At 41.7% G+C, this 23,635-nt stretch overlaps 2 protein-coding genes across 2 annotated transcripts; one reads left to right on the top strand and one right to left on the bottom strand.

The window, feature by feature from the left end:
• Positions 1–2,096: 2,096 nt before the first annotated feature.
• On the bottom strand, positions 2,097–20,753 carry METTL14 (methyltransferase like 14). The gene is made up of 11 exons (XM_040967307.1): positions 20,589–20,753; positions 17,245–17,333; positions 16,182–16,269; positions 14,686–14,766; positions 14,246–14,333; positions 13,357–13,447; positions 11,893–12,034; positions 9,045–9,137; positions 6,119–6,235; positions 4,748–4,958; positions 2,097–3,599 (listed from the first exon to the last, which is right to left on the bottom strand). Exons 1-11 carry the CDS (start codon positions 20,652–20,654, stop codon positions 3,295–3,297), a joined length of 1,371 nt encoding a protein of 456 aa, XP_040823241.1. The 5' UTR covers positions 20,655–20,753; the 3' UTR covers positions 2,097–3,294.
• A 2,129-nt stretch (positions 20,754–22,882) lies between these two features.
• LOC121147149 (60S ribosomal protein L36a-like) lies at positions 22,883–23,267 on the top strand. The gene has a single exon (XM_040966911.1). It carries the CDS (start codon positions 22,911–22,913, stop codon positions 23,229–23,231), a length of 321 nt encoding a protein of 106 aa, XP_040822845.1. The 5' UTR covers positions 22,883–22,910; the 3' UTR covers positions 23,232–23,267.
• The last annotated feature ends 368 nt before the right edge of the window (positions 23,268–23,635 follow it).

Below are 23,635 nucleotides of genomic sequence, written 5' to 3'. Positions count from 1 at the left end.
CTTGGCAGGTAGAATTATTCCTTTTCAAAATTTATTTTGAAATTCTAAAACAAAATAAGGATGGTACCCAAAATATCTTGGCCAAAAAAAAAAAAGTTCTTTGAATGGATCACGAAGAGCAAATCAGGAAAACAAAATTTTCTTTGTTAAACACAGTTTTAGGTAGTAAATATAGAAGACACAAGAGACAGTATGCCCGAAAAGGGCATGGCACGAGTTCCCTAACATATGCTGGTGAGCAAAATAGAAACAGCTACATGCGGCTGACATGAATGAATATAGGAGAGTGACCTGGAGTGGTGCAGCACAGGTGTGCCTGGCCTGTTTGGCTTTGTTACTAATGATATGAATAGTAACAAAACTAAAAGCATTTTGCATACGTACCACCACTTCCCAAGAACCACACCATATGTCAGGTGAATATCTGTACACTTATTCTTACAGCAACCCTAATCCTATGGCCAGCCTCTTCAGTCATGGAGACACTGCCCTGAAGCACTGTAGTGCCTCGTGTGTTGTTACATCATCAGTAAGGTCTATTTACACATGAGTAGATGTCATGAAGTAAAATAACAAATATACTCAGACACTTAAATCTTCCATGGTAGCCTGTGTGATCGAGGGCAGGTTAGAAACCTCTGAATAAATGTAAAGGACTTAGAATGGTGCCCAACACACTGTAAATGCTATTAAACTTGCTAAGAATCTTGAAAAGTAGGACAAGCTGACTCCTCCAAGTGTAGCTGCTGCTATGCCAAGAATACCATGGTGAAATCCTAAAATTCAAGCAGCTCTCTTCACGTACTATAGAAATGTCCAAAAAAATATAAAAAAAAGAAAAAAGAAATGTCCAGGTAACAGGTGCTCCAGAGATAAACTCACCAGTGAGGCCCCTGTAGATGGAGATGCTGTAAGTTACAAACCAAAGCCTCCAGTTTCTTTCAACATGGAAAGGTAATCTGAACGTGAACTTCAATTCCATCAGATGACAGACACTAAAGAGTCTAAACCTTCCTTCTAGAAACACCTATCAGTTTCCACCAGAAAAAGCAGTGCTTTGGAGAGGAAACAACTATGTGGATTTTTGGTGAAAACCCCAGTGGTAATGCTACCTACTGGGCAAGAGAAATGCCCGTCTCCTGTGTAAGGGGGATTCTGGCCTCTGCTGAGACACTGAGGAAAGGCTTGCTTTCCCCCAAGCAGGCACTGATGAGCGGTTCTGTTTGTTAGAACAGTGTAAGTGAACTTTTCCCTAGAAAATTCTCCTTTTGGTACTGCCTCTCAGCATTGGCCCCAATAACGTTGTATTAAGGAAAAAAAAAACCATAGTCCTCTTTTGCAGCAGCAACACATCAGCAGGAAGGCAGAGAACTGTAGAGGCTGTTGTAAATGTGGGGGCAAGCAGAGGCGTGAGGGACTGCTTAGTGAGCATTTCCCATCCCCATGTGTCTAGGGATCGGACAGCACGCTCTCCTTGCCTTTCTACAGTAAAGGATAAAAGCAGGTGCCGAGAGCCCCACGCAGCAGGGCAGTCAGCACAGGCCCAGGCAGCGGAAGCTTTCACTGGCAGGTCAAGCTTTCTGCTTGAACCTGAAAGGGCTTCTGGGGCCGTCCTGACCTGCTCAGGAAGGAGCTGAAGATTCAGGGAGGGAGTCAGCTGACAGGCTTATATTAGCGCTTTCTTTTTTCCAGATTATCTCATAAATACATGCACAGTCCTAGCTGTTGTTCTTCTAGGAAAGAACAAGACACCGAGCCCCTGCCACCCACATGGGCAATCCAGGTGAGGCTCCTAGCTCTGGCCTGGGCCACACCCAGCTCTTGATATCATTTGGGAATCAAACAAGCTGATGGAAGACCTCTCTCCCTCTAACTCTGCCCATAATCTTTAAAAAAACTATAAAAAGCAGTCATCAGGGGCTGTTAAGGTGTCCAGCCTTATACTGTTATTATCTGCTAATACTGACGATGTGACCTGACTGGAGTTAGGAGGACAGGATGAGCACTATAATGCACTGGAGACCCAGAGGTGAGTCTGCTTCTCGCTTGATTGCACGTGGAACAGCAAGGTTACTCAAAGAAAACCAACTCTCCAGTTTCAAGGCTTTAAGTTTTCATTAGAAAAATCCTAGCAAAATAAAAAATGCAGTTTTCAAGAACAGCAATGGTATTATTTCATTCACATATTCCTTTAAAACATGAGTTACCATATAGAAAGAGAAATGACAACACAGAGTCGTACACAACTAGCTGATCTGAACAACCGGCCCCTTAGCAGCCTCCCAGATGGCAGTAATAAATGGCAAGCTCACTCCCATTTTCCAAACTGTACTCTGAGGTCAGGGCTTTCTGTAAGTGCCTGCATATTACTATTTCTTCCAAAACAAGGTTAATTTAAAGATGTATAGGGTTGCCTCATCAAGTACTTAATTCCCCAAACTGTTTCAGCCAAGCACCAGATAACCAATTGTCTCTGCTGCTGCCTCTGACTTCTGCCGAGGATCATGAACCTGCTCTGAGGGTCAACCCAAGCAGGTTCACAGCAGAGCTCTAGTACTTGGATGTTTGTCTTTGTTTGCTGCTTAGGAAGATGAGGATCTTGACTAACATACGGTTCCACAGTTGAAATGCTGCTGCTGAGCTTTCTCACTGGTTTATCCAGGGGGCAGGTGGAGAGAAGATGAAATTTGTCAACTAAGTTCCAACTTTCCTTTACCCGGGGCCCGAGAACTTCACCTCCCCCTCAGATTTAGATTTTAGGAGGTGATTTTGTTCACAGTCCCTCAATTTCTTCAGTGCCCAAATTGTCTTTTGAGTTTACTTAAGATTTAAGAAAGAAAGGAAAAAGAAAAGGTCCACTGTCTTTACAGCCTCTTCAGGGGAACACCACCGCCCTGACCACCACTTGCCGCCTGTCTCAGCTTCACCCACCAAGGCCTGATCAGCTCCAGGAGCCCAGGAGACAGCACCCACTGCCAACTTCTTCCCTGGTCACCTACTTCAAAAAGCCAAAGTCCTTGCAGTTAAGAGTCCATCAGAACAAGTTTTGTCTCTGGAGACGAAGCAATCTGCGTTGTCCCACTGTGTTCCATGACCTGAGCTTAATAGACACACTCCCCATTCGTAGCAAATCCAGAGTTTGACTACCCCAAGGGAAACCAAGAAAGACATTGCTGGCTGTTCAGAGAACTGAAAACATCGTGCGAGCTGGAAGGGAGTTCTGAAGGAAGTCTGTCACTAGAAATTCAAACTGCAATCAAGGGCAGGAGGGCAGTCAGTGGACAGGGTCCTGGCCTACCGAGGGGGAAAGCCGCCCCTGTGCGCCCCTCCACGGCCGCCTCGGAAGCCGCCTCGCTCCCCTCGGAAGTTAGAGCGATTCCTCTCTCGCCCCCGGCCAGCAGAAGTCCCACCCCTTCCACCACCCCGGGGAGCACCACCTCCCCGATCAGATTTAGACTTGGGCGGTGGAGATTTGGGTCGCAGTCTCTCAATTTCCTCTGTGCATCCAGTCAAATAGGAATTGGGGGCGCTGAAATAGGACGCGTAGGTCTCTGCATTGTAGTTGCTGTTTGTCAGCGTTGGTCCAACTGTGAGCCAGCCTGCAATACAGCAGAGAAACGTTTTTTGGTAACTTTTCTGTTGATGATCCTTCCTCCACACTCCCGCAATCACTGTCTATCGTTTTTCCCCAAAGGAGCTGAAAACTTGGATCCACACAAAAACCTTAAAAAGATATTCACACTAGTTTTCTTCCAAAAACTGGGAAGCAAGAAAGGTATCCTTCACTAGGTAAATGGGTAACTGGCTACAACGAGAAATTGGAATGAGTCAAAAGGGAGCTTTCAAGCCATGAAAAGACATGGAACAAGCGTAAAGGAAATGACTAATGAAAGAGGCTGATGGGGAAAGTCCACATACTACCTATGCACGAGTGCAACCATGTGAGATTCTGCAACAGGCAGAATCCCACAGACAGTAATAAGACTGAGTGCCAGGGACTGCAGGTGGGGGGGCTCAGGACGGGGAGCACTGTGAGAGCCCGGAGTGGGACAGGCAGGCCCTGGCCCATCTGTCTAAACCTCTAGACACACACCATGAGGGAAGCCTCATGGAAAGCAGACTTGGGTCAGTACAGGTTCCCCAGCTGTGAGAAATATCCCATTAAGGCCGGGGGTGGGAATGACAACAGAAGCAGAGAATATATGAGATGCCAGCACAGCCCCAGCTCCTGGAACAGCGGTCACAGTACCCATTGTTCCACATTCCTGTCCACTTTTGGATGGCATATCTCAGGAGCTTGCTCTCAATTTTGCTATGAAGCAAACACTGCTCATGTTTGACATAAGCAAAAAAAGGATACAAGAGATTGATAATATGGTGTCATGGAGAAAACAGCTGCCTATGGTGCCAGCATCCAACATGGGCACCAATTTAAGTCCCGGCTACTCCACTTCTAATTCAGCTCCCTGATTGGGCCCAGGGATATGGCCCACAGCCTTGGGACCCTGTACCTGCACGGAGACCCGGAATAAGCTCCTGACTCTTGGCTTCCCACCAGCCCAGCTCTGGCTATTTGGGGAGTGAACAGGCAGGTGAAGATCAATCTCTCTGTCTCTCCCTCACTGAGTAACTCTGCCTTCCAAACAAATATGATACAAATACATAAAGCAACATTATATCTTAACAAAAAAGATATAATACTCATACTTCAAAGATTCATAGCATAACGTTGAAACTGAAGTGGTACCTGGTCGAATTGTACTATCTCTTCCAAACAGATGAAGGCGTCTTCTACCAAGACAGAAATGCTCAATTATATGAAAAATTTCTACAGGTTTTTCTATGTTGCCAATTTCAGGTTCCTCTGTGATAATCAGGTCAATATCAACATTGGCGTGGATAAAGTCCCCGTCTGTGCTACGCTTCACCGTTCCTTTGATCCCCATTAGGCAGTGTTCCTGAAGAAGAGCAGAACAATCAACTCCTTAGCAACAGTTTTGTCACATTTCACTTCTGATTCCCTCCATTCCAAACACTCGTCTCCGTCTTCTGAATCCTTGGGATGCAGTTTTGTGGGCACTGTACCTCTGAGTATAGAAGACTACTGGACAAGAAAGCTGCACAGTCGCACTCAACAGCAGCACACCAGAGGGGTGGCTTTCTCACTCACCAAGTCATTCTCTACTTTTTCTCAGACACCAGAATTCAGCTCAATTCTGACACAATCTACACCTGGTTACCAAGGACCTCACAGGCTAAGGACTCAGTCCCACAGGTCTAGCCCCCAAGTCTAGATACGCATCCCAAGTCCAGGCTGTCACAGTGCTTTTGACTGGTAGCCTTTCAATCAATGTCCAATGACCTGCTCCCTGCCCCTCAAGCGTCACCACTTGCTAGAGTGACTCATGGAATTCGGGAAAGTGCTCTAATCATTAGTACCTGTCTAGTATAAAAAGCTACCACTCAAGAATCACCAGATGGGAGAGATACTTGGGCGGGGTAGGACAGTGGGGGAGGAGAGCCCGAGAGCCATTCTCCCTGCAACTCCACAGGTTTACCAGTCCAGAAGCTCCTCAGATCCTGCTCTTCTGGAATGTTATGGAAGCTTTATGTGGGCGTAAATCCTCCCTGACAGTCTGAACAGGACAGATCCTCCCACCAGCAGCTCACTACATAGTAAACTGTTAAAGCAGCAGCTCACTACATAGTAAACTGATGCCAGCAAGATAAAAGTTCTTAGGGGTTATTGCATAGGAATTAAAAAGAGAAATAGGTCTCTAAACTGGCCAGCTATGAATTCTGCTTTCATTCCTTCTTTCTGAGCCTAGCAAAAGTAAAATTCTCAATATCGGAGTACTAAAAGCCCCTAGGTCACGTGTTAGTACAGCAGCCTGGGACACACAGGAATATACAGCATGGTGACACTGGACATTGATCCAAGATCTTCAATAAAGCCTTTTCAAATCAACGTGCATGTATTCCTGTAACATTCAAGGCTATTTTTACAACTCTTAAGAAAATGACTATTCCACAAAAGTAACTGGACAATTTATAGAGACTTGGAAAAGTATGAGAGAAAATAACAGGGATAAGAAAAACAAAATAATGAAGGCAATACCTTTGTTCTCTGGAAGACGGCCTTTGGGTCTAAAGTCTTAGTTTTCCCAGGATTGTTTTTATTGGTTTTAATCCAACAAATATCTTCACATCTTCTGTAACCCCACTTGCGTAAACACTAAAAGCAATTTTTTAAATTGAAAAGAAGTGCTTAAACAATCTTCAAATAGCCAACCAGCATTAAAAAACTTTTTTTTAATTTTTTTTTTTGAAAGTCAGATTTACAGAGAGGAGGGGAGATAGAAAAGAAGAACTTCTATCTGCTGATTCACTCTCCAAGTAGCCACAACAGCCAGAGCTGAGCTGAGCTGAGGCCAGCAGCCAGGAGCTTCTTCTGGTCTCCCACTTGGGTACAGGGTCTCTAGGCTTTGGGCCATCCTCCACTGCTTTCCCAGATCACAATCAGAGAGCTGGATGGGAAGTGGGGCTGCTGAGATTAGAACCTGTGCCCATATACGATCCTGGCACATGCAAGGTAAGGACTTTAGCCACTAGGCTACTGTGCTGGAGGCCCAATTTAAAAACTTTTGAGATTGAAGGCAGTAAATTCCCAAGTGTCACAATGATTTTGTTTTAGTGGAGAAATTTAAGAAATGCCAGCCTTTAGTCGTGAGGCAGGTAGTGTGGTGCGCACGTTAAGCTGCTGCATGGGCAGGATACAGCTGTATCCTATATCAGAGTGCCTAAGTTTGAGTCCTGCCTCTGATTGATTCAGCTTCCTGCTAGTGCACCTGGCAGGTAGCAAATGACGGCCCGAAGCTGCCATTCCTGCCACCCCTACGTGATAGACCTCGATGGATTTCCTGCTTTGGGCTTCAGGCTGGCCCAGAGTTCATTACTCTGAGCATCTGGGAAATGAACCAGAGGATGGAAGATCCCTTTGTCTTATTTCTCCCTTTCTCATCACTCTTTCAAATAAAAAAAAAATCTGTAGACAGAACTAAAAAAAAAAAGGAGTTTATTTTAGTGCAAAACATTTTGAAACCCTTGCATAGATTTTTTTCTTTACATAATAAACATTTCCCTCGTAATAATCAAGTCTCCTCATATATCCTTTGAATGTTTGTATACTATATATAGTTCAAAATCAAGTAACAGGGTGCCTGGCACAACGGCAGCTAAATCCTCCTCTTACAAATGCCAGCATTGCATATTGGCACCAGTTCTTGTCCCATCTGCTCCACTTCCCATCAAACTCCGTGCTTATGGCCAGGAGAAGCAGTGAGTGAAGCATGGTCCAAAGCCTAGGGACCCTGAAGCCACATGGGGAACCCAGAAGAAGCCCCTAGCTCCTGGCTCCTGATTGGCTCAGCTCCAACCATTGCAGCCACTTGGAGAGTGAAGCAGCAGATGGAAGATATTTCTGTCTCTCTCTGTAAATCTGCCTTTCCAATAAAAATAAATAAATCTAAGCAAAACATCAAAACATAGGATCTCATTCTATCAAACTGTAATATAAATTGGGTATCACTAATAATTAAATGTGAGATCCAAAATGTCCCAAACACTGAAATTCTTTGAATGCTAGAAGAACTCTCAAAATGCTTTAAATTTTGCAGCATTTCAGATTTTGGACTTGAGCCATTCAACTGCTAAAGCCTATGGAAGCATTTTAAAACCCCAAATCTCCAAAATCTTAAACATTTCTGGTCCCAAGGGATTCTCAACATGTATTACCTTTTAATGTCAATAACAGACATCAGATCCTCTCTCATCACAAAAGAATGCACAAGACAACTGGATTTCTGCCACTCCAATTTCTTACCTCAACAAAATTAAATACTGTTGAAAATCTGTAATAACTTTTCAAATGAGAGCCTATAAAACTTTATTTATATTTAATGCTGATAAAAAGCAAAAAATCCAAACTTAAAATTGTTATGTACATCTCTTTATTGGGCAAAACTCAACTTGCATGTTTATAGAGTTCTGAAACTAGAGATGTGTCCCAGAATCTGTGATCTACAAACTTATAACAAACCCCAGAGAAACCAGCACAGAGGGGCATTTTCAGGGTCTGTGTAGATACAGGTGCTGGCGAGCTGCCAAGAATAAAACAAGAATTCCTATCCCCAGCCAACTGACAGGTAAAGTGGGAAAAAAAGAAGTACATGTCCCAGGAAGGAGAGAAGAAAGGAAGATCAAGCACAGCACTGAAACACAACTAAATCTAAGTACTTAAAATAAATTGAGGGTTTATAACTTCTTTGTCACTGTCATTTGTTTATTCAAACTATGTGTTTTCCAATTTGGATTTGACTTCATTTGAAATTCAAGTACCAGTGCTACTTAGAATAACATTCCACTGACATTCATAAAGAACAATGACATGATGGGTGTCAGTTAAATGGTTCAACTGGCTAATCCTCCACCTCCAAGCACTGCATTTCCTATGAGTTTGTGTCCTGGTAGCCCTGCTTCCCATTCAGCTCCCTACTCGTGGCCTGGGAAAGCAGCAGAGGATGGCCCAAAGCCTTGGGAACTTACAACGACAGGGGGGACCTGGAAGAAGCTCCTCGCTATGGATCAGCTGAATTCTGGCTGTTGCAGCCATTTGGGGAGTGAATCACCAAATGGAAGATCTTTCTCTCTGTCTCTTTCTCTCTGAAAATCTGCTTTTCCAATAAAAATAAATAAATCTTTAAGAAAAAAAATAACATGAAGGAGTTCATTGTGCTATAATTTAGCTTCAAATCTCAAGACTTCTCTTTCAAGTTGCAATAATTTTTATTGTGAAAATACTTGGTCCACTTTCAGTGCTAGTTAACTAACTAAAGAGAACAGTTTTTTCATATTTTTTAATGTTTTTTTCTGAATATTTTAGAACTATTTAAGAAGCAAAATACTGAATGACATTAATCTTCAAACTTACTATGCAACACATCATTACTGTTTTCTTATGGATTTAAACTGTAGCATCATCTTACCACTCTGCCAAGGTCCAATCCTTCCCCGGAACCACACCAAAGAAATATAAATGATCGGGGGGCTGCAATCTCATCAATTTCTAACTTCATAATCTAGAAGAAAACAAATTAAAATTGCATAAAACCATTGTTTCCCCATTCATTCTAAATTCAAAAGAACAACCTCAAGGCTTATCAAGATTCTTACTAATACGTTCCTTAAATGTACTAATTTCTACTAGAAAATGTAATAAGAACAAGTTTTACCTTTTATATTACCTTTCTACCACTGTTTTATCCTTTTATGTGTACAAATGACATAGGCATCTGCATATGGCTCCATGCAGCTTAGAGAAAATGCCACAGAATTTTGTGTTTATTTTTCCATTTACAGAATTTTACAAGATGGAGCATGATATATTCTACAGCAACATTTTATCATTTATGGGAAAAGAAACAAATGAAAAGAGGTGAAATGAGCCCAAAGTCAGGGACAAAATTAAAACATCACAGCAAATGTTTAGGAAGGACTGTAATCTCAAGTATTTATAGAACAGTTTAGGATCTAATCCTAATTAAGTCTGAAGTGCCAAAATAATAATTGTTTGCCTTGTTTGTAAGTAAAAAGTGTGTTATATTTAAAAAAAATGCTCCTCAATCAAATCTCTACATCTTAGGAATCCCACATTCTCTCACAAATGAGTATAGAAACAACCAATGTGCAAGATATCCTTCCCCATTTCCTTAGAGAACTTTAGTGACCATTGTTCAAGTGAAAATTTGCCTATTTACAAAAAAAACCTTAACTTGTACCCAAACAAATGGAACTAAATAAAACCACAGCATTTTTTAATTCAAAAAAAGTTACTTATTTGATGACAGTAACACACATTAACATACATGTGTAATAGTACTGGAAGGAGTGTAAACCTGTAGGGCTCATCTGAAAAAATCAACAACAAATATCAAGAACATTAAGCCTTGGGAAAGCTATACAGTGTATAACTTGATGTATCAACAATAAGCACAGATCATCCAAACAGGAAAGACAAAAACTATTTTAAAATGATCCATCAAAAATGTAAATAAAGTACCAGGCATACCAACGCTGATAGCAAAAATACCAAACAGCGGGAAATGGAGGTAAACCTCAAAAGATAAATATTATAAAGAACAGTGACTGTAAGGAACTCGCAAGGGCACCAGGACTCAAAGCAGTTTCTCAGCACACAGCGGGGTTATGGGGCAGGCCTTTCCTCACCTCACCCCTTCCCGGCCCTGGATTATCACTGGTCATACTTAACAAAATGCCCTTTCTTTAGTTCCCAGAACACTCACGCTTTCCACTTCCTCTTTCATTTCTAACCCAGTCTTTTTCACATTTTTACCCATGTCCCTTGGGCTATTTATCTGGGTTTAATATACTAACTCTTTAAAATTTGTTATTTGAGATCCAACTGTCCCTGAGTATCACACTCTTCTTACCTCTTCTGCTTGACTGGCTCATGGGAACTTGAAAATGAACATATCCAACACCACCTAATTGCTCTAACCCTGCTCCTCTGTAATTCAGTCTCCTTCAGTTACCACCCCCAACAGAATTTTGAGTTATCGCTGACTCTGCCCCTCATCCCAACTACCAGATCCATTCCATAAATATTACTGGATTTATCATCCTTGCTTCTATTCTTACTACTACTACACAGTGTAGTTCAGAGGCCCTTCGTCTCAGAACCAGCTTACCAGAAATGGTTTCTATCTGCTCTCCCACCTCTAGGCTTCCTTCATTCTACTCTGGCATCCACTCACCTTACTAAATGGTTAACACCTTTTAAAGACATTAAAGACGTTTCAAAGGTTTCAAAGACAACTTTTAAGACAGATTAATGTGTTCAGAAAAAGATCTAAGGTCTTAAAACAGGAGCTGAAAAGAATCCAAACCTGTGTTTCAGCACCAGTCTATACAGACCACCCTCTGCTGGCCCGACAGACCAGATGTTGTAGTTTACCTCTGCACCCATTCACCCATTTGTCCTGCTGCTCCTTCTCCTTGCAATCCCTGTCCCACATTTTTCCTTCCCTGGCAAATTCCAGATCATCTCTTCTACTGTTTAAGTGCCATATCCCCCAAGTTCAAATACCCCACACTCCATAGGCTTGGTCAGTTGTTCTCTTATCAGCTTATTTAATTTGATATTATAAAACCCACAAAATTGTAATGCAACTTCTGGTTTGAATCAATCTCCAATCCCTTTAAACCATATGCCACTTGTGTAAGTACTAAATCTCACTCCTCTGAATATCCAACACCTAGCACAAGTGGTACTTAATAAGTATTTCTTATTTTTGTTGCTGGCCAGTAAAAATAGGCACTGCTATAACTGACTGCACTAACTTGCTTATTTATTATTTTAATATATTTAGGAAAATATAACTTTGTCACAACAGTTACATTATAATAACATATATATGTATTCTTTTTATGTACACTGTTAAGAGTCCTAAAAAATAAATTACGGTTTTATGCATAAGTGCATATACAGCATGAACACAACACATTTCTATTGACTGGAACTAGTCAAATACAGAATGAGCCATCAGTCATTCTGCCTGCTTTTAGGTTTCTCTACCAATATAGCCAAGGACTCCAAATGGTACTGCGAATCTTGACTGACACACATATAATCTACCAAGGAAAGAATCAAACTAAATATGTGTCAATGCACCTTCAAGCTTCAGCTTCAATAATACCATAATCTTGTATTTATAATCCCTACAGACGTATGAATACTTTAATCTCATATTCTGATCAAATAAGCATTTTCACTTGAAAAACAGATTCACTGCAATGCAGCAAGTTTCATCGTACATCATCCCAAGTCCAGCATTTCTCATTAGCAGTGATACCAGTCTCTCTGTAATATTCTTCTAAAGGAGGTTCCAGAAGAATCACGTCAAATTTTGGGGTTAGTTCTCTGATGTCAAATGCTTCTATATCTGCTTGTAAGTACCTATTGGATTAAAACATAAAAATGAGATTTCCAAGTGTGACATGATTTATAAAGAATTACAAGCTAACTACTAAGTATCCTTTCACAGAGATCTGCTTTCTTTAGTGAAAGCATTAAACCATCTACCAGTGCTCTCCTAGGACATGGCCTTAATTAACACTACAAAGATAACATCATCTGATTCCTCATGGATATCCAAAATATACTCTGAATAACAAAAATTCAGATCAAGATATGAGTCTTGGAACCTCTTTTTATTGTTCTCTAATTTTCTAATAAATGTTATACTGTTTTTTCCCCTCAATTGTTTAGTTAGAACACAGACTATTTCTCTGTAAATTTCAAATACTTCCTCCTAAAAAATCATTTCTAAATATAGTTTCTTTAACCAGCTTTACTCATGAATAAAAATTTTAATTAATAGTCTTTTAACATTACTAACCTTTAATGAAAAATTATTTTCACACAGCATGGAAGTATTTTATTTGAGAGGTTTGATCCACACCCAAAGATTCTGCACAAGCTGGGACCAGGCCGGCCACAGTGGCACAGGAGACTCGGCTACCTGAGTCATTACCCGCTGTTTCCCAGTCTGTGCCGGCAAGAAGCTGGAACTGAGACTGGAACTCAGGCACTCTGATGGGAGACAGGGCATTCTATCTAACTGCTTACTGACCAGGCCAAGCTCCTGACCCAAAAGTATCCTTAAACACATCGAGTTTAGGGTATACTTAGACTTCCCCACACATTGAGATTCGTTTGAGGTTTTTCTAATGACTAACAGGCTACATTTCATTAAATATAGAAAGCATTGAAAATAAGTTACATGTGAAATAAACATTCCATCATTTTAAGGACCTTACATATATTTCTGAGGAAAACATTCCATGGTTCAAATTACATTCCAAATTGTCACAAATGGTATTTCAGGATGTTAAGTTATCACTAATTTTTGTTTTCTTTCCTTCACCTGAGTTCTTTACACATTCTTCATAAATTTGTGACAAAGTTATTTAAAAATATTTTAAACAAATTATAAAGAGCATCAAGAACAATGGAAACATAAATGGTTTTCTATGAAGAAAAAAATATTTAGCAGCACTTCAAGCTAATGATCTGGAAAATACACATACACAAATATCAATGAGCACCCACTGTACCCTTAGCTCCAGAGTTTCAAATTTATCATACAGAAGGGGTCATGTAATCGAGTGTGTGAACCTTACACAGGTGCTAAGCATATTCTGAAAAGGAGCAGAAGAGAAGCGAACACTTGAAGCCCGAGTCGGCCCAGAGAGCAGGTGAGTGCACAGACCACTTACATGGGGGGCGTGTTAGACTTGGCGATCAGCTCATCCTTCAGCCTGATGAGCTCCCTCAGCTTAGGGTATTCTTCAAATCTATCAGCCAACCCTGAGAGGAACAAAGTGTCAATTAGTATTTCATTGCAACTGAAGTTAATATTCAAAGATTATGATATTCCCCAAGAAAACAATACAATCAACACACAACTCAAACAGCTTTTTCTTTTCTTTTTTAAGTTTAAGACCTAGGATTTCTGGGCCCGGCCTGTAGCTTAGCAGCTAAAGTTTTCACCTTGCACATGCCGGGATCCCATATGGACACAGGCTCATATTCCGGCAGCTCCACTTCCCATCCAGCTCCTGGGAAGGCAGCAAAGGACGGCCCAAAGCCTTGGGGCCCTGCACCACCATGGGAGACCCTGAAGTGGCTCCTGGCTCCTGGCTTCAGATCAGTTCAGCTCTGGCCATTGTGGCCACCTGGGGAGGAATCAGAGGACTGAAGATCTTTCTTTCTGTCTCTCCTCCTCTCTGTATATCTCCCTTTCCAATAAAAACAAGTAAATCTTAATTTATATGTATATATATAAAATATCCATTTGCATTACTCTGTGAATATACTAAACCCAGCAAACCATAGTCTTTAAGTGGATTAGTTGAGTCATATACAAATTATCTCATTAAAGCCATTCAAAATACAAGACTAGGCACAGAACCAAACTGGAGCTACAAGAATTAAAAAAAAGATAAAAGAGTAATGCAGCTATGGTAAAGGGAGGCATACCAGGACAGCAGAGAGGGTATCAAGCTCAGAAAAAGTAATTTGGTTAGAAATAATACACAAAATGGATCAACTACATCAGTGTAATCCAGAACTAGTAATGGCGCATCCCACAGAAACGTGACTTACCTACATCCCTGATGAAATTCTGAGGCCTGTGTCCAGTGTCTACAAAATGTTGGCAGTAGTCATTGTGGGGATTCAAGCTCTGTGTTCCCTAAAGCAACAGGGAAAACGAAATGAACAGCATGCTCTCCAAGGATGAATATATTAACTTTAAACTTCTTTTTTTTTTAAATCATGAAACCATATGAAATACAGATTTTTTAAACATTGAAAACACAAGTAAAAATGTCCGCATTGTTCATCAACAGCTATTAATACACCACTACTCAATTTAGATAGCCAAATATAAAATGAATGTTTCATAAATAATGACTTTTATCTTATTAGAATGATCTCTCAATCACTGAAAAGATCTTGAAGGAAAGTGAGTATTTAAAATCTTCTTAGGCAATACAGAGCTTAAAACAGAAAGAACTAAAAGATGTGAAGATCACTAATGTTACCTTAAGAAAAGTACTAGAATCTTTGTAAATCTCTTCTTCATATGGCAAATTTTCTTCCTCCTGTTGCATTTCTAATTCATCCTTGAAAAAGAAAGATGATGGAAACATGTAATGGTTAGAAGTTATCTCTCTATTGTATCTTAACACTGTTTTCTTTTCCTACCCGTGAATGACTGTTCTCAAAACTGGCATTAAAGCCAAACCCGGGGGTTTTGCTTTATTATTACTGGTTCCAACTGCCTGATGTTTACAATAAAATAAAAACTTCACTACCATGAATAATAAATACCTGTAACTACTAACACTCTACTGACTAGTCTAGCCTCAATTATCTCATTTATAACAACCTGCATGTAAGAAGACAGATTGAGTCATGAAAGATATAATCTCTGGGGGGCTTATTTTATTTCTTTCAGGTTGAATCATACAAAATTGCTATTTTTGTAAGTCAAAAGTATGATATTATAATTATATATGGTTCAACATAATAAAATAGACAAACATTTAAGTTATATATTAGCATACTTCGAAGTACAGCACACAAGAATATTTGCAGCATTAGGTGCCATCACTGAACTTCTAGTGATACACTGAAACTATGCTTTATGATCTCTATTAAACACAGTTACTCAACAATTAATCCGAAAAAATAGAGGTACGTTGTTTTGATCCGTAACACTTTCTTTTCCATTAAATACTGCAACTATAACTTTGGAAACTGGATTTCCTTCAAACTTTCAGAAATGATTCTACTCTGCTGATTAGGCCATGATTTGTTCATTTTTTAAAATTAAAAAACAGGGCCCGGCGCGGTGGCTCAGTGGTTAAGGTCCTCGCCTTGCACGCCCAGGATCCCATATGGGCGCTGGTTCTAATCCCGGCAGCCCCACTTCCCTTCCAGCTCCCTGCCTGTGGCCTGGGAAAGCAGTCGAGGATGGCCCAAAGCTTTGGGACCCTGCACCCGCGTGGGAGACCCGGAAGAGGCTCCTGGCTTCGGATCGGCATAGTATCGGCCCGTTGCGCTCACTTGGGGAGTGAATCATTGGACGGAAGATCTTCCTCTCTGTCTCTCCTCTTTGTATATCCGCCTTTCCAATGGAAAAAATAATAAAAATAAATCTTAAAAAAAAATAAAAAATAAATAAAAATTTAAAAAATTAAATTAAAAAACAACTCCTTTATAAAAATCTATTCGATAGAGCATAAGAGACAGAGAGCAAGCTCCTACTCACTGTTCATTCCCCAGACACCCACATCAGATGAGAGAAGACGCTAAAAGCCTTGAACTCAATCCAGGCCTCCCAAGTAGGTGATAAAAGCCGAATTCCTGAGGAGATCCCCAGTGCCTCCCAGGGCACACCTCAGCAGGAAGCTGGAATCAGGAGCAGGCCTGGAACTCCACCCTGGCACTCGATTACGGCATACAGCACGGAGACAGCCATGACGGTGGCTGCCCAGGATCTCTTCTTGATCATGGTATCCCACTCCCTACTTGCCTTATATTCTTCTACTTTGTCATCATCTGTCTCTCCTTCTTCTAAGCACTTACGCTTTGCACTGGGAGCGGAGGTGTCATAGGAAGCCCTGAAAACAAATATAACTATCACACATAAATATACACCAGATGGACGCACGTACATCCTACTAACACTAAACAGTAGATAACAGCAGAAAAATACAAATTTTCCCAGATTGAGCAGTAAGTTCTTATTTACCCAGTTGATAAATCCAAAATCATAAACCTTATTAACTGGCAATGCTGTACTTGTACAAGAAAGCAACCAAATGAGAAAACAAGCTGTTGTAAGGGATGTATTACTACAAAAAAAAAGTCTCATATTATGCATCAAGAAGCTTCTATATGTAATTAGATATAATTTAATCTGTCCTGAGCAAAATTAGTATCCAGATTAACAGCTAGAATACTGACAAAATTCTGAAACAATTTCCTATACAAAAATGTATTACTTTTCTTTTAAAGACTTATTTATTTTTATTTGAAAGGTAGACTAAATTTACAAAGGGGAGAAACAAAGAGAAAGATCTTCGATCCACTGGTGCACCCCCTAAGTGGTCACAACTGCCAAGCCTGAGCCGATCCAAAGCCAGGACCATGAGCTTCTTCTGGGTCTCCCACGTGAGTACAGGGTCCAAAGGCTTTGGGCCATCCTCCACTGCTTTCCCACTCCACAAGCAGGGAGCTGGATGAGAAGTGGAACGGCCAGGACATAAAGGAGCGACCATATGGGATCTTGGGAGCGCAAGGTGAGGATTTAGCCACTGGGCCACCACACCAGGTCTCCAAAAATACTACTATTAAAGTAAACTATATTTTCTTCTGTAAGCATTTTAGAAATATGTAATTATTTCTGGTATATAAGCTTACTGACACCCTATTTTGAATTTATAAGTATATCATAAATTGACAAAAACTATCGTTTCTAAAGTCCTAATTTTAAGGCTTTTTGGTAACAACACGTAATATTTATTAAAACAATGATCCTTTGAAAATACTAATACGTCAATAAAAGAAAAAAAAGGACCAATTCTTTGACTGACCTGCAAGTTTCTCTTGTTTCAGCAATTTCTCTCTGCTCTTCCTTGCTGTTTAGCACAGCACCAATGCTGTCAGCACTTTCTGCTCCCAACTGAAAAAAGAGGAAAAAAAATCACACTGCACTGAATAACATTTCCAGGCATCTATAGCAGCATTTCATACACTAAGTAGCTAAAAAAGCAAAAACAACTCACAGAGCAAACAGGCCAATTAATTAACTTGCAAGACAAATTGCAAGTAGCTTGGGGCAAAATCATATTAATTATGAATAATTTTAACAGTAGAAAAGCATTGTATGTATTCAGTTATATTTGAAATAAATATACTTAACCTTAGCTTATTTTCTAATATAAAGTAAATAAATCCAGGGGTTTTTAAAATTTTTTTTTGTCTTAAGCTAAATTTTTCAATAGTAACAAAATGATGACAATTTTGTTTGGCAGTTGGAGAAATTTTGCAAAACATAACAAATACAAATAAGTTATGGTAAAAAAAAATTGGCTAAGTAGGAACAATTTATGGAAGACTTTTGAAGCCAAACCAAGGAAGGTACAATGTCATTCAAAGGTGCTGAGGGGAACAGTTTTAAGCACAAGGAAGGCATGAAGCGATCTGCATTGAATGGCCTTTGGCTCAGGCGCAGGGTGAAGGCGTACTGAAGCTACTAGGCTGGACAGGTAACCTCTCACTTCCAGTGACTCACCTCCGTTCTGTCCAGTGACAAATCCCTTCTAATGGACTTCAACTCCTCCCTATATTCTTCCGGACCCTTTTTCTTTTCTTCCCTCAGCAGACAACACATCTATTGCTACCACTGGAAGGCTTTCTAACTTCTTTCCTATGTCAATTTTTTCTTATATCTCAGGTAAGGGCAATTTATTTCTTCAAAGATAATTCCTCCATGGTTAGTATATGTAGGTTAGGCAGCCCCTTCCATTCAACATTTTTCAGATTTTTAAAAATTTATTTCATTTCTATTAGTTTATCTTTTATTTTCTATTTGTGTTACTTTTTCAATAGTTTCTATGATAACGTCCAATTATTTCACTTGTAATTCAATTGTTTTACCAGTTTGTTTTCGTTCACTTCCTTCCAATAAACTCTCAACTCCCTAATTATGTCTGCCCTGTTACATATGTTCTCCAGCCTGACTCACAGACATAAATGCTAAACTAGCATACGATGTATGACCAGAGAACTGTTTTAAAGTTAAAAAAAAAAAAAGCTTCAGTGTTTTAATTTATTCACGAGGCAGGAAATACAGAGGAAGTACAGTCCCATCTCTCTGCAGTTTTACTTCTAAATGCCCCCAGTGCCCAGGTCTGGGTCAAGCTTGCACTGGGAGCCAGGGATTCAACCCTGCTGACATGGTCCGCAGAAGTCCAACCACTTGAGTTATCACTGCTGCTTCCCCGGTCTACACTAGCAGGAAGCCAGAGCTAAGAGTCAGAATCAGGAATCAAACTCAGGCACTCCAATACAGAACCTGAACATCCTTGCCACTACTCTGCAACAATTTATAATTGTGAAAAGACTGGATCATTGCAGCTCCATTACGGTGGAACTAACTAAATACATTATGTGTTGCTTCATAGGACAGGCATATCTAATTTTTTGGAACAAAACTACAAGTTAAAATAACAGATAGGGGGCTGATGTGGTGGGTTCAGTAAGTTAAGCTCCCAATTGCAATGCTAGCACTTCATACAAGACTGGTGGTTCAGGTCCCTTTGATTGGCTTCCAATTCAGCTGCCTCTTAAGGCCCCCGGGAAGGCAGCAGATGACTGCCTCAAACCTTGTGGGAGACCTGCACAGAGGTCCGGCTCCTGCTACAGCCTGGGCTGCCGCAGCAGATGGCAGATTCCTGTCTCCCTTTCTCTGTCACCCTGCCTTTCAGGTGAATAAATAGATAAGCCATTTTCTTAGTAGGAATAAGCCACTAGTCAATCAACAGCATTATCTGGGAGTTACCACATCCGACTTACTCACCCAACAAAAACAAACCAGGTAAGACACACACATTGCTATATACTCAAGTATTTTGTCAATTAACAAATGTTCACTAAAAGCTTACTTTGTAGGGCCAGAATTGTGGCCATCTGCAGTGCTGGGATACCATATGGGCACCAGCTCAAGTCCTGGCTGCTCCTCTTCCAATGGAATTCCTGCTAATGAACCTGGAAGAGCAGCAGAGGATGGCCCGAGTACTTAGGCCCCTGCACCCATGTGGGAGACCCAGAAGAATGTTCTAACTCCTCGTTTCAGCCTGGCCAAGCCTTAGCTGTCATAGTCATTTGGGATATGAACCCACAGATGGAAGATCTCTCTTTTTTTCCTGTCTCTCCCTTTCTTCTCTCTAACTCTCTCTGCCTTTCCAATAAGTAAACAGAATTAAAAAAAAAAAAAACTTTGTGCCTAAAGCATAATTCTGCAAACTGACCCATGACATGACCTTGTCACCTCTAAATTCTCATCACCTGACTTGCATGGTTCAAGAAGAGATTGAATGAATGGCAATATTCAACCTAACACACTTGAAGGCAAAAATATCTATTATTTGTAGCTCGATCGTCAGCACCTACTGGAGTGTCAGTACATTTCTTCAGTGTAAACTGAAAAAGCATTCCATGAAGGTATTTAAAGTTCAATGAAGATTTAAGTTCAAAATGTGTCAGTGAAACATCTTAGCTGGTGGCAAAAAAAAAAAAAAGATAATAAAAGTAGCTAAAAAGAGTTAAAACAAAAGTCGCCTAAAAGGAAAACTGGTTTGTCCAACAAGGCACTACCTCAGGTACAAGGGACAGATATGATTTCAGCAGGATGCCACAAATCTTGTCTCAGATCATAAAAGAGGGCAGAGGGCAGGTACCCACTTACTAAAAAAAAAAAAAAAAAAAAACAAGGTCAGCTTTGTTGAAAGAAACGCAGAGGGGTGGGTGCCCCGGGCTACCATGACCTAAGTAACCTTTGAAGTACAGTCCATTATTGCAGGGATGAGGATGGAAATAACCTGCAGTCCGAGAGGTGATCGCGACTAAATGTCCATACCAACTGTGGAAGAGGCCACCGTGCCCACGCAGGACGCGGCATCTCAAACATCACCGCTACTTAACACGAGAAACGGTCCTAGAGAAACCCCTGTGCGCACGGGCACGGATCGCGGACACCTGCGGGACGAGCCGCCGGGGCCGCCACGACCTGCGGCGACTGGGCCAACGTCCTCCTCCCGGAGCCCCGTCCCGTGCAGCAGCACACGGAGCCGGAAGCCGAGCCGGCGGGCCCGGGGCCGCCTCAACAGGGAGGCCCGAGAAGTGTGGGCAGCGGGAGGGAAAGGGCGGCGCGCACCTGCTGTGCGAGGAGCTGTCGCCGTAGCTTCTGCCGCTCGCGGATCTCCTGCAAGCGGCTGTCCATGTCGGCCTTTCACTCGTCCCCCGGCAGCCAACCCGCTCCCCACGCTGGTGAATCACCAGAGCACACTTCTCGAGGGAGACACGGTCAGCCACAAGCATCAGGAAGGCGGGTCCCGTGTGTGCACTTCCGGCGCGCCGAGTGAGCGTCTCCTGTCGGACGCCTGCGATTGGACGCCCGTTGGAAGGGACCCAATGAGGGGCCTCGCGGCGTTTGACTGGCGTGCAGCCGTGAAGCCTCCGGTGGCGGGGCGGAAGCCCCGTGAGCTGTGGGCTGATCCCGAGTGGAGACTCGCCTGGCCTGTCCCTCCTCTCATAGTTTGTCACATTTGTGTGGTTTACCCGTACTGCTCTGAAACGTTGACTGGCTTTTCATTCGTTTCCTCCATAACAATCCTGATGTTTTCAAACTCGACAGATGCCCGCCCCCCTCTTTTTTTTTTTACTTAAGATGCATTTAATCATTTGAAAGATTGCGTTTGGGACAGCCGCATTGTACATTACGGGCTTGGGTTGGAATCCCAGCTGCCGTTCTGAGACCAGCTTTCTGCAAATGGTGAGGATTGCATCAGTGGGAGAGATGCGGATGGAGTTGCCAGACCTTGACTGCAGCCAAGCCCACGCCTGTGTGTTGTAGGCATTTAGCCATCTGTGAGAACGGGTGTGTCTGTCTGTATTTCACAAAAAAATAAAAACTGATTATTTGGGTACTATACTGATTTAAACTATTGGCCAGTGATGGCAATGGGCAACTGTGCATACCTGTGTTTACCTATGCTGGGCATTTTCCATGACAGGTACCGTCATGGAGCTTAGACTATCAAAGATCAAATAGGTTGGGTTTTTATGGAGTTACATCTTTTAAGATGTTTTCTTCTCTTTTTTTTTTTTCCTGGTATGATACAGTGTCAGTTCCTTAATTGTGGTCTTTCACTCCATTTCTCAACCTACAATTGTTGAGGCAATGGTCAGACTGGCTGTCTGCAAGCTACATTTCACATTTCTAATTTGTGCACATTCAGAAGCCCTGGGAGAGGTGAGTCCTAACAGTCCTGCAATGTTAACAGAAAAGGTGAATGTTTGCAGCTTTGTGTGTCCAGGTTGTTTGCTGCACGTCTCTTAGGATAATTTATATTGCTGGGGAAGCTGGAACAAAAATCTTCGGTTTAATAGACAGACTTCATGGTTATGACCATTTGGGTCTCTCGGGGTTTCAATTCAGACAGGATTGCCACATGGACTTGTCATTTGCTAATTTCTAGTGGGGTCTGTTATCACCAAGCTTGGTTAATAAAGACTCCTTAATACATTCTAGACTTGTCTGGCATGATCTCTTTTACACCCCCACAACAGTCGTATGCCTGGTTACAATACAATTAAAAGATTTTTGCTTTCCTGCAGGAGAATTTGACTGGTAAAGATATAGACATGTACCACCAGTTGATCTGTCTCCCCACCAATGAGTTATAAAACACCAGAGCACATCGGCATACATACTGGGTCATTTATGTGCCTATCACCAATGAACATTCATCATGCCAACATCAGGGCCATGAGAGAGTGTGCATAGTAGGAGAAGGAGGGAAAAGAATGTTGGGAATCTCCACACTGATTCATATCCAGCGAAGAAGCACCTTAAGTTACACACAGACATTGGGGAGATAATTGGAGATCCATAAAGCAATGGACACATTCCGTCCAAGCTCCTTGCTAAGGGGCCCTCTGGATCTGTATGCCCAAATTCCTCTTCAGAATGACCCCACAGTCTCCACTATGATGGGAAGATTTCTTTCCTACAAAAGTTCGGGCTCAAAGTATCCCTGATGCAATAGATGGGGAGGAGGGGCCTGTGGGAGGTTATGAAACCATGACCATCTTGTCTTTCTGAATAGGATAAGGTGCCCCTGGTAAAGGGCTGAGGAGAGGGCAAGGACTGAGGCACAGATGACTAAACAGCCTACTGTGATGCCAAAGTCAGGATCAATATGCGATCAGTGCCCAGGCTGCTCTGCTACTGATTCAGCTCTCTGCATAGGTGCCATGACAGAGGTAGAATACAGCCTTTGACAGTGCTGGAATACAGAATATGACAGCGCTGGAATGCAGCCCACATTCTTGCCATGGACATGAGAGGCCCAGGTGGAGGTCAGGGTGTGAAGATGAATATCCAGTAAGTTCAAGGTGCCCTCTTCACGTCAACAGAAAACCATTGGCTTAAAATATGATCAGAGGCTTTTCGTGCCGGTATCGTTCCGCAAACATGGTGAACGTTCCTAAAACGCGCCAGACCTTCTGCAAGAAGTGTGGCATGCACCAGCCCCACAAAATAACACAGTATAAGAAGGACAAAGACTCCCTCTATGCCCAGGGGAAACGGCGTTATGATAGGAAGCAGTGTGGCTATGGTGGGCAGACTAAGCCTATTTTCCGGAAACAGGCTAAAACTACAAAGAAGATTGTGCTGAGGCTTGAGTGTGTGGAGCCCAATTGCAGATCCAAGAGAATGCTGGCTATTAAGAGATGTAAACATTTTGAACTGGGAGGAGATAAGAAGAGAAAGGGCCAAGTGCTCCAGTTCTAATCTTCATTCTCAGCTTTGTTACAAATTGAATAAAGTCGTAAGATTATTGTTCAAAAAATAAATAAATAAAATATGATCAGAGGAAATGTTTCTGCTTGTTACAAAAAAAAAAATGTTAGCATGAAGCCAATAATGTCATGAACACAGCAAACAAAACGTCTCCAAAATACACAGGAGGAAGAAGGGGAAACGGGGTGCTTCTGGCACTGTAGAGACAGTTGGCCCTGCCTCCAAGGGCTGTGGACATTCTGGCCCCTAGAAAACAACCAATAATAACAATAGCACCTGGTTATCTCGTAGGTCTCTCAAATAGCTCTGTGCTTAAACAACTTGAGAACAGCGTTCACACTGAGAACATTGAGTTTTTGGTTAAATTGTTTGCTTGTTTGTTTTTTATTGCAAAG

This window comes from Ochotona curzoniae, unplaced genomic scaffold (assembly GCF_017591425.1).
Source record: "Ochotona curzoniae isolate NIBS_2020 unplaced genomic scaffold, NIBS_Ocur_1.0 scaffold_4506, whole genome shotgun sequence".
NCBI classification, from domain to species: domain Eukaryota; kingdom Metazoa; phylum Chordata; class Mammalia; order Lagomorpha; family Ochotonidae; genus Ochotona; species Ochotona curzoniae.
Note: the sequence above shows the minus strand (reverse complement) of the source record. Positions and strands in the feature narration are given on the sequence as shown.

Excerpts from the sequence above, each read along its gene's own strand:
- LOC121147149 (XM_040966911.1), top strand. The coding sequence starts at position 22,911 with ATGGTGAACGTTCCTAAAACGCGCCAGACCTTCTGCAAGAAGTGTGGC.
- METTL14 (XM_040967307.1), bottom strand. The coding sequence starts at position 20,654 with ATGGACAGCCGCTTGCAGGAGATCCGCGAGCGGCAGAAGCTACGGCGA. Across the intron at positions 14,334-14,685 it reads ATTCTAGTACTTTTCTTAAG|GGAACACAGAGCTTGAATCC; the intron begins GTAACATTAGTG and ends CTGTTGCTTTAG. Across the intron at positions 4,959-6,118 it reads CCGTCTTCCAGAGAACAAAG|GAACACTGCCTAATGGGGAT; the intron begins GTATTGCCTTCA and ends GCTCTTCTTCAG.